Source organism: Heptranchias perlo, chromosome 2, assembly GCF_035084215.1.
Source record: "Heptranchias perlo isolate sHepPer1 chromosome 2, sHepPer1.hap1, whole genome shotgun sequence".
Lineage (NCBI taxonomy): Eukaryota > Metazoa > Chordata > Chondrichthyes > Hexanchiformes > Hexanchidae > Heptranchias > Heptranchias perlo.
Window position 1 is genome coordinate 79266592 of NC_090326.1, and position 15245 is coordinate 79281836.

Consider the following 15245-nt stretch of genomic DNA (forward strand, 5'->3'; position numbering starts at 1 on the left):
GTCTATGACTCTGTCAGAATTGGAAAAAGTTGAAGATTAAAGAGTCCTCGACCTGAAATGTTAACTGTTTTTCTCCGCAGATGCTGCCTGACTTGCTGAGTATTTCTAGCATCCATAATATTTTACTATTGAACTTTCTTATTGACCTGCTTGAGAAGACAGAACAAAGAAGCAACAGATTGCTGGATTTCCATGGGAGGAAACCTCAAAAAATGTCTTGTGCCATGTAGAGGGAGGTGACACTGCCCAATGAGTGCCAACTCTCGCCCCTGAACTACAGCCCACTGCCACAAGAGGTTCAGTTATATGACCAGGGCAGACAAGGTAACACATTCTCCCTTTCTTTACTTGGTCACCCAGGGCACCAACACACTCTTCACCCTCTTAAAATTAAAAGCTATACAACTAACACTTCACATTACACTCTGGTCAAAGAGGGCACAAATTAGGGATCTTAGTGTGTGTTGCTATTTTCTCGAACAGGACTTATAAGTAAAACCTTAAAATCCTTCCTCTAACGGGATGATACCACCATATCTCTTACATCAGCTGTCCTGTCATCTGGGAGACATCTCTCAATTGCTACCCTTTACCTAATTCACTCAATGTTGTTGTGGGAGAAACTTGCATACAATGCATGTAAGAGACAGGGAACTGGAGGGACCATCCCTAATAAGGAACTCATCCCTTACAATTGCTGAGGAAGCACACTCCTCTTGCCATGGGTGATGGAGAGATCAGGGGCACAGTGCTGGCACCAGGTTAGTGGCTGTTCATCTACAAGTCACCACAGCATCCTGTGAAGCAGCACATCACCATAAGCTTTCAAAACCTTTTCTATCTCCTTAATCTCAAGGGGGATGTACTCAGGAACGTAGGAATATAGGAACAGGAGTGGACCATTCAGCCCCTCAAGACTCTTCTCCCATTCAATTAGATCGTGGCTGATCTGTGCATCAACTCCGTTTACCTGCCTTTGCTTTGTTTCACTTGATACCCTTGTCCAACAAAATCTATCGATCTCAGTCTTGAAAATTTCAGTTGACCCAGCACCCACAGACTTTTGGGGAGTGAGTTCCAGATTTCCATTATGCTTTGTGCAAAAAAAAATTGCTTCCTGATTTCACTTCTAATTGACCTAGCTTGAATTTTAAGATTATGCCCTGTGTTCTGCATTTCCCTACCAGAGGAAATAGTTTATCTGTATCTACCCTACACCATCCTTTATCATTTTACTCACCCATTCTTAGCCTAATCCACAGTTAGCCATGGCTCAGTGTTGGCACTCTCACCTCTGAGTCAGAATGTTGTGGGTTCAAGTCCCACTTCAAGGACTTGAACACAAAATCTAGGCAATAGTGCAGCACTCCCTCACTATTTGAGGTGCTGCCATTCGGGTGAGATGTTCCCCCTCAGATGGAGGTAAAAGATCCCATGGCACTATTTTGAAGAGCTTGGGAGTTCTCTCCAGTATCCTGGCTAATATTTATCCCTCAACTAACATCACAAACACATTATCTGGTCTTTATCACATTGCTCTTTTGGGACCTTGCTGTGCACAAATTTGCTACCGCAATTCCTACATTACAGCAGTGATGTCATTGGCTGTAAAGCGCTTTGGGACATCCTTAGTTCATGAAAGGTGCTGTATAAATGCTAGTCTTTCTTTATGCTCTCCTTTTCTTCAGATCCACCACAGTAAGGGGGGAGGGTGGTGCTGAGGAAGTTGATGAGGGGCCGAGACTGGACCATTACAAAATCTATAAATTTTTGGTGATTTTTCATGCGTTTTTGCTGTTCATAGAACATAAAAAAATATGAGCAGGTGTAGGCTATACGTTCCCTCGAGGTTGCTCTGCCATTCAATAAGATCATGGCTGATTTTCAACCTCAACTCCACTTTCCTGCCCGATTCCCATATCCCTTGATTCCCCTAGAGTCCAAAAATCTATCGATCTCAGCCTTGAATATACTCAACGACTGAGCATCCGCAGCCCTCTGGGATAGAGAATTCCAAAGATTCACAACTCAGTGAAGAAATTCCTCCTGATCTCAATCCTAAATTGCTGACCCCTTATCTGGAGACTATGCCCTCTAGTTCTAGACTCTGCAGCCAGGGGAAACATTCTGTCTAGCCCTCAAAGAATCTTATATGTTTCATTGAGATCACCTCTCATTCTTCTAAACTCCAGAGAATATAGGCCCATTCTACTCAATCTCTCCTCATAGGACAACCCTATTTAAGAGACCCAATAACCATTAGAGACAATGGGGTAGAAATTCGTCTAGGGCAGTAGTGCAAAACGGGTAGTATCACATCTGGCGCCCGTTATACTCCCATCTGATATTCAGTTCTATTGAAGTCAGTAGAACAGTGGAACAAGCAGGGCAGGGTAACAGGCGGCCCATGCAGTAACACCACCTTCCAAGATGGATTTCTATACCATTTGTTGTCACCTGCCATTTTGTAAAATACTTTGGCTGATCCTTGTTCACATGTGTACCACATGGCACTGTACAGAATTTTCAAAGTCATTATAATAAAATTAAATATTTAATGCAAATATAAAACAATTGACATTTATAATCCAAAATCTGAAGTTTTAACAGTTAAGCAAGGAAAATAAATACAATGTAGTTAATAAATATTATGTTAGGCTGATGTAATAAATATCAAACATTGTATTAACGTTCTGTAAAATATATTCACAAATTATATTTCCAGATACATCAATATATTAACAACCTATAAATTATTATTGATAATTAAAAGGGGGAAATCATCATTGTTTTGGAGAGGGAATTTTCATCACTTGGTTTAGAGAAGTTGAGAAGCATTTTTGTCACCTTGGATGCATACAAGTGAATTGCTGACCTTTGCAATGGTTTTGCAACAATAAATTCATTCACTATGCAAATTAAGCCATAATATTGCATGTAGGTTATCAAAGCTCAAAAGCTTTTTCTAACTTTACAAGGCTGATAATACCCCTTTAACAAACAGTGTAATCAAAAGTGGTTTAAAAAAATCTAAATTATGCAGGTTAAAAAAAAATCCAACTTTTAAGTTTACAGTAGTAGCGCAGTGCACTTTCACAATTTTTAAAGTTCTTTTACAGAACAACATTCATCTACTTTGATTGTAGATTTTTGTATCCTATGTTGAACTATAACGTTCATACATTGAGGGTTTTATTGCCTTTGTTCACAGAATCGATACCGATTTCATGAAGCGAATGGCTCGGGATGTTTTCTCGATGAATGTAGTGAAGTCTCTAAGGATGACATGTACTTTCACCTGTCTGCTCCAATCTGTTGGCAGGTCTGAGGCAGAAACCTCCTGCCCGCTCTCGGCCAGATCGGTGCTGCCAAACTCAGCATTTAACTGAAATAAAAAGGAAACAGTTCGGTGACTCTGGTTTTCAGACTCATGTAAACACAGACTATCAGAGGCGGCTTTAGTAACTGTTTCTGTTTACACTTACCTGGTATGTGACCAATTCAGCCAGGCGCTGGGTGCTGGATCTCATCCATATCACTTGGTCATTTGAACTCGGGATGAATCTTTCCACCAATAATAAGAAGGGGTTGTACTTCTGAAGGCCAGAGGCAATCGCTTTGAGGCATGTTTCCTGGGGAAAAAAAAGGTTTCAAGGACATTGAAAGTTTAGCACATTTAATTATAGCGTCCTGTAAGAACCTATAACCTTTAATAATTTATAGAGAAATATACATTAGGTGGGATACCAAAGTCTGAGTATTACATTCTTCTGTGCTCCTAATTAGACAACACAAGATATTAAACTTTGGTGTGTTAGCATGTCAAACCAAGAATCAGCTGGAATGTTAAACACGTGGGGTGCAGCACGCAGTTGATGTTCTACGGGTTAACGTGAAAGTCAAAATGGAAGCAGCTTTTAACCATGCTTAGAAAGATGGGTAAACATGCAACAATCTCGTTGTTGCAATGGGTTCAGTCACAAATAGCAGCTGTTCACCTGACAACTGTCACGGTATTAGGGTTACCTGATGGGTAGATACAGTGCGTTTATGATTTTGTTGCACAGAGGGAAATTTTTCTCGGCATGTTTAATGGGTTGGAAATCTGTCCCATTTGTTGACTATATCACTGTTAACAGTTCCCTAATGTTGACATCTCTGGTTCACTTTCCTGAAAAGGTCAGTTATACTGGAGAATTTGCATCTATTCAGTCCACTTTTCACGTGGTCCTGATATCTAATTTATGGTGTAACTCCAGTAGCTGATTTCAATACAATTTGACTTATCAGGCGTGGCGTTAGTTTACCTTTGGGGGGCAGTCTTGCATAGCCTCAGCTGCGACCAATGCAGAGCTAGTTTTTAAAACGTTGATATTGAAGACTAAAAGTGGCCAGATGGGCCACTGGTCGCTCTTTAATTTTTATTAGCAAAGAAGCCAGGGGGAAACCAGCAATTTACTAACATCACACCGACGTTCAGACAACTGAGCCGAGCTTTGCACTTGGCAAAAGAGAGAGCATTGAAGCCGGCGGTATAACTCTGTGTTGCTGATCGATCGTCGGCGTTCAAATTGGAACAGCACCAAGAGGGGTGAATGCAGCGATCAGAACAACTTAAAACATCGGCGGGGAGCACCTTGCAGGAAGAATCTGAATTTAGTATGAAACTACTGCTCCAAACAAGCGCGTCTATTCTCACTCAGCTTTATTTTTTTTTATAAACGTAATTTGTGATGTCCCAATTTTCTCTGAAACTTCTGCTCCAACTAGTTCTCACTCACCTTGTGGAAACCCATTTTTAAGCATCTGTCCTGAGCTTGGATTTGTGGTAGGTCGAAATTGTAACTGAGCAGCGAGCTTCGGTCTCCGTCACAGAACGAGAAATACTCACACAGCTGGAGGGGAAAGAAAAGGTCAGACGGTGAGTGAGCGAGTCCCTGCCCAAAGGTCCCAGTCCCCCAACCCTCGCTCCTCAATCCACAGCCTCTAGTCCCTGGTTCCCGGGCCCCGATCCTCAGCCGCGAGTCTGGTCCCCAGTAGCAGCTCCCAGCCCCAGTTCCTATCTCACCTGTGCGTCCCGTAGTTTAGCCGCTGTTCTCTGGATCTGCAGCGCCAGGGAGTCGCAGGCTGCACAGTTCAGGGGGGCTGATCCAGGTAAATGCTCCGCCGTTTCTACCAGATCCCCCACAGGGAAAGCAGCGACTGTTCCAAACAGCACCAGGAAAAGTTGGCAAAAATCTGCAGGGAAAGAGACAAAATGAAATGAGAAATCACGACTCCTCCAAACTCTCTCTAAAATGAGATATTCACAGATAACTGGGCGCAATGTTCACTAACATTGGACAGATCTCATATTGCACTGCTCTTCGTATTTTGCACAAAGGTCTGGAATTCGTCGCTCTCTCCAGCCCTTTTCCCCACTATTTATTAATCGCTACCTCTGGGGAAAATCCTATATTTGTAAAAAGATTCTTATTGACGTCAAACCTATAGACTTGTTACTTAATTGCAGTGACGTGACATTGTCTTTTATAACGCATATTTACATAAAGGCGACTTCAGTAATAATTACCGGGGAGGATGGGGAAGTGCTAACATTATTCAATTGTTATTTTTTTCCACAGACTTATTCCTGAAAATTGGCCAATTTAATCATTACGTTTTTACCACACTTATAATTGCACAACATATATTCAAGGAGTGAGGAAGCCTGAGTGGAGCACTTTCAGCAAAGTATTCCTTGTGTATTAAAAAAGGAAGAATATTATCCTTTTTATAACATATATTTTGGAGTAGCTTGGGTGACAATGCAGAGGCAGCTGAGCCAGGAAAGCTTGGTGCTGCGGCATAAACAGCCAGCGATAGATTTTACTAGCTGTTGACGCCAACAAACTGGCACCAAGGCTGCTTCAAAGCAAAGAGTTCACTGCAGATGAAAGCTGCTCTGTCAGAGTCACTCTTAAATCAAAATACTTTCATTTAAAAAAATAACACACCATAACCCTAGCATTTCATTCTCCTTTAGAAAGAAAGAATTGCATTTATATAGTGCCTTTCATTACTTCAGGACATCCTAAAGCACTTTACAGCCAATTAAGTACTTTTGAAATGTAGTCACTGTTGTAATATAGGAAACATGGCAGCCAATTTGCACACGGCAAGGTCCCATAAACAACAATGTGATAATCACCAGATAACCTGTTTTAGTGATGTTGGTTGAGCGATAAATATTGGCCAGGACACCGGGGAGAACTCCCCTACTCTTCTCCGAATAGTGCCATGGGAACTTTTACATCCACCCAAGAGGGCAGATGCACCTTGGTTTAACACCTCCTCTGAAAGATGCCACCTCCGATAATGCAGCACTCTCTCAGTACTGTGCTAGAGTGTCAACCTATATTTTGTGCTCAAGTCTCTAGAGTGGGACTTAAACCACCAACCTTATGACTGAGAGGTGAACGTGCTACGACTAAAGCATAGCTGACACCTCATTAAAGGACTGGCATGCTGTATTTAAAAAAAACTATAAAAATGTATTTAATTTTTAATGAGTTTAACTCACATGTTGCCCACATACGCAGAGCTTTTCTCCCCACCACCCCCACTCCCACCTCCATAGCTATTTTGTATTGTTAGGATAATGCGGCCAGCAAAACACCAATTTTCTCATGAAATTAGAAAGGCTGCAGAAAAATCATAAAGTGCTCGGGAGATCCAATGGATTCCAGAGCACTTTTTAAACCAGGTTTCACACCAAACTGGAGCAATAAGGGGCAATTTTTGATTCCAGTGTAATTTGGGTGCATGCTGCGCCTGCCCGAAGGAATCAGAATGGGGCCTGAGCCATTTTAGCAGTTGGGCCTTACTTACATTAATGTAGTGTGCTGTCAGTGCAAAGCTCGCTGATCCGAGGGTGTGGAATACAGCAGCGTGGACAATTTTAAGGGGCCTGCAGCAGCACCTTAAAGGGGAGGGTTGGAAGCATCTGGAGTGAAAGGAAACACCAGTTTATAGCAGCAAATAAAGTTTTGCAGCACCTACAGCAGCAAGGAGATTAAATTTGGAAGCCTTCGAGGCTGAAAACCCACAAAGCATTGCAGTAAAAATGAATGCGAAACTTGCTTCCAGCTTTTCCTGTCTGCAGCTGAGGATCCCTTTAATGGATGCTCAAAATGACCACCTCCCGACTTTTACCGTCCAGGTTTGGTGGGCTGGAACTGGAACCGCTGGTAATCCAGTGGGCAGAGGTGAAAATGGCATCGGGGGTTTTAACTACATCACTTAACCCTGATTACCAATGAATAGATGCAAGATCCGCGGTATAACTGACCTTCCTATCAGGAAACAGTATACCAGGTGAGTGCCTCCTGAATATATTATAATTGGGAGCTCCTGCTGCTCGGATCAAGGCCCACCCGAAAATCAGAACAGGTGGGACCTCGGCGGCAGGTTCGTGTTTCAACTAGACGTGCTATTTTTTTTTAGTCCTGCTACTGCTGTGTTTATCATTGCAAATGGGATAGTAGGAATACGAAAATCTCCACCAATGTTTGCCTGGTGCAAATGGTGTGAAATGGCTTCCTGGTTGGGCCTTGCACTTAACTTTAGTGTGCTTGGAAGTTAGATTGCAATCTGACTCTCAAATTATGCTGCCACATTTGTATCAGTGCACACCCAAAACTAATTTGCTTTGAAGTGAAAACGGATTTATAACCACATTCTTACAGATGATATTCATCAGGGACAGCGATTGCTTAATATGAGTAATCATGTTATATACTTTCCATTAATTCTTTTGTAAACTGTAATCTTCCTAAATTTCACATAATAGCAAATCAAACTTAATCCCTTGCCTGAACAAATAAAATAACTAGAGAGCAACACTGAAACTAATGCAAATTGTATTATCAATTATGTACGCAAATGCACGTAACATTAGGAATTTTAAAAATGAGTTAGAAGCACAAATTCAGCTTAAAGGATATGATGTAGTAGCCATTATCGAGACCTGGCTACAAGCTGGGCCTGAATGGGAGCTAAACATTCCAGGCTATAGGATAGTAACAGGAGTAGGCCATTTAGCCCCTCGAGCCTGTTCCACCATTCAATGAGATCGTGTTAGATCTGTGATCTAACTCCATATATCCGCCATAGCCCCATATCCCTTAATATCTTTGGTTAACAAAAATCTATTAATCTCAGATTTAAAATTAACAATTGAGCTAGCATCAACTGCCGTTTGCAGAACAGAGTTCCAAACTTCTACCACCTTCTACGTGTTTCCTAACTTCACTCCTGAAAGTCCGGGCTCTAATTTTTAGGCTATGTCCCCTAGTCCTAGACTCCCCAACCAATGGAAATAGTTTCTCTCTATCTACCCTATCAGTTCCCCCTAATATCTTGAAAACTTCAATCAAGTCGCCCCTTAACCTTCTAAATTCCAAGGAATACAGTCCTAGTTTGTGTGTAATCTCTCCTCGTAATTTAACCCTTGGAGTCCAGGTAGTATTCTAGTAAATCTACGCTGTATTCCCTCCAAGGTCAATATATCCTTCCTAAGGTGCGGATCTTCAGAAAGGACATGGAAATTGGGACGGGAGGAGGAATAGCAATATTGATAAAAGGCAAAATCATAGCAGTGGAAAAAAAGGACATCAATAAGGTTGAACAAGCAATGGAAGCCATATGGGTTGAAGTAAGGAACAGTAAGATGCAAGACTCTGGTGGGAGTTGCCCACAGCCCTCCAGATAGTGGTAATGTAGTGGGGAGATATATAAATACAGAGATCAGGGAGGCATGTAGCAGAAACAATGTGGCTATAATGAGAGATTTTAATTTTCACATAGATTGAGAGAAGCAGAATAGCTTAAGTAGTAAAGGCAATGAATTTCTGGAATGTATTCGGGACAGCTATTTGGAACATTGGGGGGAAAATTGGATAGGGCCTGTTATGGTGGTGGTGGGGGTGGTGCGATCCACTATTACCCCACGCCCAATGGCCTCTGCGCAGGTAGGACGAGACTTTAGTCAGGCCTGAGGACTTGCCTGCAATCTGCATTGGAAATCGGTGTTGAACGAGGATTCCATACAATTTCCACTTTCCACCAGCAGGAGGAGTTCCAATCTCTTAAAGGCAGGCCGTCACTTAAAAATCTCTTAAAGGTAGCTGGTACTTGTTATTTGCTGAAAATAACAGTCTGCTGTATGCACGGAGTCTGAACAGAGATCAGACATCTCACATGCAAAACACAGATGCGGCTCCCATCCCTATGTTTACAAACTGATGAGTTATGTTAAAACATTGAATAAAGATTGCGCACTACTAAATCCCACATCCTGCAAATATAGAAACATAGAAAATAGGAGCAAGAGTAGGCCATTCGGGCCTGCTGTACCATTCAAAATGACCATGGTTGATTGTCTAACTCAGTACCCTGTTCCCGCTTTTTCCCCATATCCCTTGATCCCTTTAGCATTAAGAAAAATATCTATCTCCTTCTTGAATACATCTAATGACTTGGCCTCCACTGCCTTCTGTGGTAGAGAATTCCACAGGTTCACTACCCTCTGAGTGAAGAAATTTCTCCTCATCTCGGTTCTAAATGGCATACCCCGTATCCTGAGACTGTGACCCCTGGTTCTGGACTCCTCAGCCATCGGGAACATCCTCCCTGCATCTGCACGCCGGACCTCACCAATTTGCCGATCTGAGTTGGTACCAGGCCTGTGCATCAAGGTTCTCTGGTGATGCACTGGAGACCTTGGTGCAAGAGGTAGACAGATGGAGGAACATCCTACGTCTCCGGGGGGTGGGTGCAAGAGGCCCTCCAGACATATAGCTGAGCTGAGGCGGCAGAGCAGAGGAGTGGCCCATTAAAAAGCCAGGAGGGAGGAGCGCAGGATCAGCTGAAGCGGCGGAATGGCTGAGTGGAGCGTCGGAGAGAGAAAAAAAAAACCTCAAAGTGACGTCCGTATAAGGGAAGGTGCTGATTGGTGGATGTTTCTTTCTCTGGTGAGTTTTTTTAAGTCTTTAGTTAATTTTAGTTACATTTAGTTAATAATCTAATAAATAGAGGCATGGCTGGGCACCTCAGACCCATCTAATATACATCTTGTGCCATGTGGGAACTCCAGGACACTTCCCGTGTCCTGGATAACCACAGGTGCAGGAAATGTCCGCAGCTGGAGGAGCTCAAGCTCAGGATTTCGGAGCTTAAGCAGTAGCTGGCATCACTGCAGTGCATCCATGAGGTTGAGAGCTATGTGGATAGCATGTTTCAGGAGGTGGTCACCCCATAGCTTAAGAGAGTGCAGGCAGAGAGGGACTGGGTGACCGCCAGACAGACGAGGAGGACCAGGCAGGTAGTGCAGGAGTCCCCTGAGTGCATCTCGCTCTCTAACCAGTATTCAGTTCTGAATACTGATGAGGGAGAGTTTCCGCTGCGGAGTGTAGCCAGAGCCAAGATCATAGCACCATGAATGGCTCAGCTGTACAAGGGGGAAGGAGAAAGATCAGGAGAGCAATAGTGATAGACGATTCTATAGTTAGGTGAGCAGACAGGCGTTTCTGCGGCCGCAGATATGAGTCCAGAAAGGTATGTTGCCTCCCTGGTGCCAGGGTCAAGGATGTCACTGAGCAGCTGCAGAACATTTTGGAGGGGGAGGGTGAACAGCCAGAGGTCATGGTCCATATCGGTACCAATGACATAGGTAGAAAGAGGGATGAGGTCCTGCAGAAAGATTTTAAGGAGTTAGGAAAGAGAGTAAGAAGCAGGACCTCAAAGGTAGTAATCTCCGGATTACTCCTGGTGCCACGCGCTAGTGAGAATAGAAATAGGAGGATAGAGCAGATGAATGCGTGGCTGGAGAGATGGTGCAGGAAGGAGGGCTTTAGATTCCTGAGGCATTGGGACTGGTTCTGGGGGAGGTGGGACCTGTACAAGCCGGACTGGTTGCACCTTAACAGAGTCGGGACCGATATAATTGCGGGGAGGTTTGCTAGTGCTGTTGGGGAGGGTTTAAACTAGCTTGGCAGGGAGATGGGAACCTGAGTGTAGATTCAGATAGGACAGAATCAGAACTGGAGATAGAAGGCAGAAAATTAGCCAGTGACTTAGGAAGGCAGAGGAAACAAAGGTTAGAAAATAAACAGCAAGGGTGTTTGGCAGTGCTTAAAGGTATATACCTCAATGCAAGGAGTCTAGTGAATAAGGCAGATGAGCTGAGGACACAGATAGACATGTGGCAGTATGATATCATAGCTATTACAGAAACATGGCTTAATGAGGGGCAGGAATGGCAGCTCAACGTTCCTGGTTACAGGGATTTTAGATGAGATAGAGAAGGGGATAAAAAAGGAGGGGGTGGCAATTTTGGTTAAAGAACAATTACAGCTGTGAGGAGGGATGATATGTTAGAAGGATCATCAAATGAAGCCATAACGGTTGAGCTAAGGGAACAAAAAAGGGGCAGTCATACTACTGGGAGTGTACTATAGACCCCCAAACAGTCAGAGGGAGAGAGAAGAGCAAATATGTTGGCAAATTTCTGAGAAGTGCAAAAACAGTCGGGCAGTAATAGTAGGGGATTTCAACTACCCTAATATTAACTGGGACACAAACAGTGTGAAGGATATAGAGGGCGCAAAATTCTTAAATTGCATCCAGGAGAACTTTTTTAGCCAGTACGTAGCAAGCCCAACAAGAGAGCGGGCAGTTCTGGATTTAGTTTTAGGAAATGAGGCTGGGCAGGTGGAAGGAGTATCAGTGGGAGAGCATTTTGGTGGTAGTGATCATAATTCAGTTAGTTTTAGCATAGTTATGGAAAAGGACAAAGATAGGACAGATGTTAAAGTTCTCAATTGGGGAAAGGCCAATTTTACTAAGCTAAGAAGTGATTTACCAAAAATGGACTGGAAACAGCTATTTGAAGGTAAATCAATGTCAGAGCAGTGGGAGGCATTCAAGGGGAAGATTCAAGGGGTGCAGAGTAAACATGTTCCCACAAAGAAAAAGGGTGAGGCTGCCAAATCTAGAGCCCCCCTGGATGTCAAGGAGCATACAGGGTAAGATAAGGCAGAAAAGGAAAGCTTATGTCAGACACTGAGAGCTCAATACTACAGAAAGCCTAGAGGAGTGTAAAAAGTGCAGGGGTGAAATTAAAAAGGAAATTAGGAAAGCAAAGAGAGGGCATGAAAAAATATTGGCAAGTAAAATCAAGGAAAACCCAAAGATGTTTTATAAATACATTAGGAGCAAGAGGATAACTAACGAAAGGGTAGGGCTTATTAGAGACCAAAAAGGTAACCTATGTGTGGAGGTGGAAGATGTGGGTATGGTTCTTAATGAATACGTTGCATCTATCTTCACAAAAGAGAGGGACGATGCAGACATTGCAGTTAAGGAGGAGGAGTGTGAAATATTGGATGGGATAAACTTAGTGAGAGAGGAAGTATTAAGGAGATTAGCATCTTTGTAAGTAGATAAATCACCAGGCCCAGACGAAATGTATCCCAGGCCGTTAAAAGAAGCAAGGGAGGAAATAGCAGAGGCTCTGACCATCATTTTCCAATCCTCACTGGATACAGGCATGGTGCCGGAGGATTGGAGGACTGCTAATGTTGTATCGAGTAATTACAGACCGGTCAGTCTAACCTCGGTGGTGGGCAAATTATTGGAATCAATTCTGAGGGAAAGGATAAACTGTCACTTAGAAAGGTATGGAGTAATCAACGACAGTCAGCATGGATTTGTTAAGGGAAGGTCATGTCTGACTAATTTAATTGAATTTTTTGAGGCGGTAACAAGGAGGGTCGATGAGGGTAGTGCTTTTGATGTAGTCTACATGGATTTTAGCAAGGCTTTTGACAAGGTCCTGCATGGCAGACTGGTCAAAAAAGTACAAGCCCATGGTATCCAAGGAAGAGTGGCAAGTTGGATCCAAAATTGGCTCAGTGGCAGGAAGCAAAGGGTAATGGTTGACGGGTGTTTTTGTGACTGGAAGGCTGTTTCCAGTGGGGTTCCGCATGGCTCAGTAGTAGGTCCCTTGCTTTTTGTGATGTATATTAATGATTTGGACTTAAATGTAGGGGGCATGATAAAGAAGTTTGCCGATGATACAAAAATTGGCCGTATGGTTGATGGCGGGGAGGAAAGCTGTAGACTGCAGGAAGATATCAATGGACTGGTCAGGTGGGCAGAAAAGCGGCAAATGGAATTCAATCCAGAGAAATGTGAGGTAATGCATTTGGGGAGGGCAAAAAAGGCAAGGGAATACACAATAAATGGGAGGATACTGAAAAGTGTAGAGGAAGTGAGGGACCTTGAACTGCATGTCCACAGATCCCTGAAGGTAGCAGGACAGGTAGATAAGGTGGTTAACAAGGCATATGGAATACTTTCCTTTATTAGCCGAGGCATAGAATACAAGAGCAGGGAGGTTATGCTGGAACTGTATAAAACACTGGTTCGGCCACAGCTTGAGTACTGTGTACAGTTCTGGTCACCACATTACAGGAAGGATGTAATTGCACTAGAGAGGGTACAGAGGAGATTTACGAGGATGTTGCCAGGGCTGGAAGATTTTAGCTATGAGGAAAGATTGGATATGCTGGAGTGTGCCGCCGTAGCCCCATATCCCTTGATATCACAGAAATCTATCAATCTCAGGTTTAGAATTCACAATTCAGCTAGCATCAACTACCGGTTGCAGAAGAGCGTTCCAAACTTCTCCTACCCTTTGTGTGTAGAAGCATTTTCTAACTTCACTCTTGCACGTCCTGGCTCTAAATGTTAGGCTATGTCCCCTAGTCCTAGTATTCAAGTATAGACGACCTCCAAAAACAGTTACAAATGTCTTAGCAGCCAGAAGCAATAATCCAGCCACTAACCTATAAATCCTACATGGTCCCTTTAAATAGTGGTGGTGGGGGGTCCTCCAGGCACTCTAAGACGCATTCAGATGGTTGGGGTTAAGACTGTGCATTGAGTTGAGCATTAAGTCCCAAAATGGTGTCTATCACTTTAAATCAGCGTTGCACACTGATTGTATCCATTTTCTCCCTACTTTACATGCTTCCGGCATTCGTTATCTGCGCCTGCGCAAACTCCTATATCAAGATGGCGTCCGGTGCATGTCACGCTGGAAATGTGCATGCACTGCCAAGACGCTCTCTTGGCACTTCGGGATGCCACGTAGCGCGAAACAACGGGCGCTACACGGCCCAATTTATCACCCAATATGTTTTAGAACTGGTTTTGATCACTTGAATGGGGTCAGAGAGGAATTTTCCAATTTTTTTCCCTCAATTGGCCCTTCGTTTTTTCCTCTTTTTTTTGCCTCTCCCAATTGCATGGCTGCGAGGGTGGGTGGGGGGGGGGGGGGGATGTGTTTGGCCGTGATGCTCCGGCCATCATGAGTGTGGAGCAGGCTTGATGGACTAGCTGGTCTTTTCCTGCTCATCAGTTTCATCATAGAATGTTTACAGCACAGAAGGAAGCTGTACAGCCCATCAAGTCTATACCAGCTCTTTGTAAGAGCTATCCAGTTAGTCCCATTCTCTCACTCTATCCCTGTAGCCCTGCAAATATTTTCCCTTCAAGTATTTATCCAATTCCTTTTTGAAAGCCACAACTGAATCTGCTTCCACCACCCTTTCAGGCAGCATTCCAGATCATAACTATTTGTTGTGTAAAAAAGTTTTTCCTCGTGTTGCCTTTGGTTCTTTTGCCAATCACCTTAAATCTGTGTCCTCTGGTTCTCGACCTGTCCACCAATGGAAACAGTTTCTCTTTATTTACTTTATCTAAACCCTTCATGATTTTGAACACTTCTTTCAAATCTCCTCTCAACCTTCTCTGCTCTAAGGAGAACAATCCAAGCTTCTCCGTGTAACTGAAATCCCTCATCCCTGGAACCATTCTAGTAAATCTTTTCTGCACCCACTCTAAGGCCTTCACATCTTTCCTGAAGTGTGGTGCTCGGAATTGGACACAATACTCCCGTTGTGGCCAAACCAGTGTTTTATAAAGGTTCAACATAACTTCCTTACTTTTGTACTCTAAGCCTCTCTTTATAAAGCCCAGGATCCTGTATGCTTTTTTAAACTGCTTTCTCAAATTATCCTGCCACCTTCAAAGACCTGTGCACTTATACCCCCAGGTTTCTCTGTTTCTGCACCCCCTTTAGAATTGTACCATTTAGTTTATATTGCCTCTTCTCATTCTTCCTGCCAAAATGTATCACT

The 15245-nt window shown here is 43.3% G+C and overlaps 1 protein-coding gene and 1 long non-coding RNA gene across 3 annotated transcripts in view; one reads left to right on the plus strand and one right to left on the minus strand.

Moving 5' to 3' along the window:
* The window catches only part of LOC137333870 (uncharacterized), a 29929-nt gene extending 26310 nt beyond the window's left edge, over window positions 1–3619 (plus strand). For both annotated transcript variants that reach the window (XR_010965999.1, XR_010966000.1), the window contains exon 4: window positions 3212–3619. This is a non-coding gene — a long non-coding RNA (uncharacterized lncRNA). The remainder of the gene's footprint in view (window positions 1–3211) is intronic.
* LOC137333859 (interleukin-6-like) lies at window positions 3194–5353 on the minus strand. The gene is made up of 5 exons (XM_067998250.1): window positions 5338–5353; window positions 5069–5238; window positions 4782–4895; window positions 3486–3632; window positions 3194–3385 (listed from the first exon to the last, which is right to left on the minus strand). Exons 1-5 carry the CDS (start codon window positions 5351–5353, stop codon window positions 3206–3208), a joined length of 627 nt encoding a protein of 208 aa, XP_067854351.1. The 3' UTR covers window positions 3194–3205.
* Window positions 5354–15245: the final 9892 nt, after the last annotated feature.

Coding starts and splice junctions, on each gene's coding strand:
- LOC137333859 (XM_067998250.1), bottom strand. Junction 4,896..5,068: donor CTAAACTACGGGACGCACAG/GTGAGATAGGAA, acceptor TTTCCCCTCCAG/CTGTGTGAGTATTTCTCGTT. Junction 3,633..4,781: donor TAAAAATGGGTTTCCACAAG/GTGAGTGAGAAC, acceptor TTTTTTCCCCAG/GAAACATGCCTCAAAGCGAT.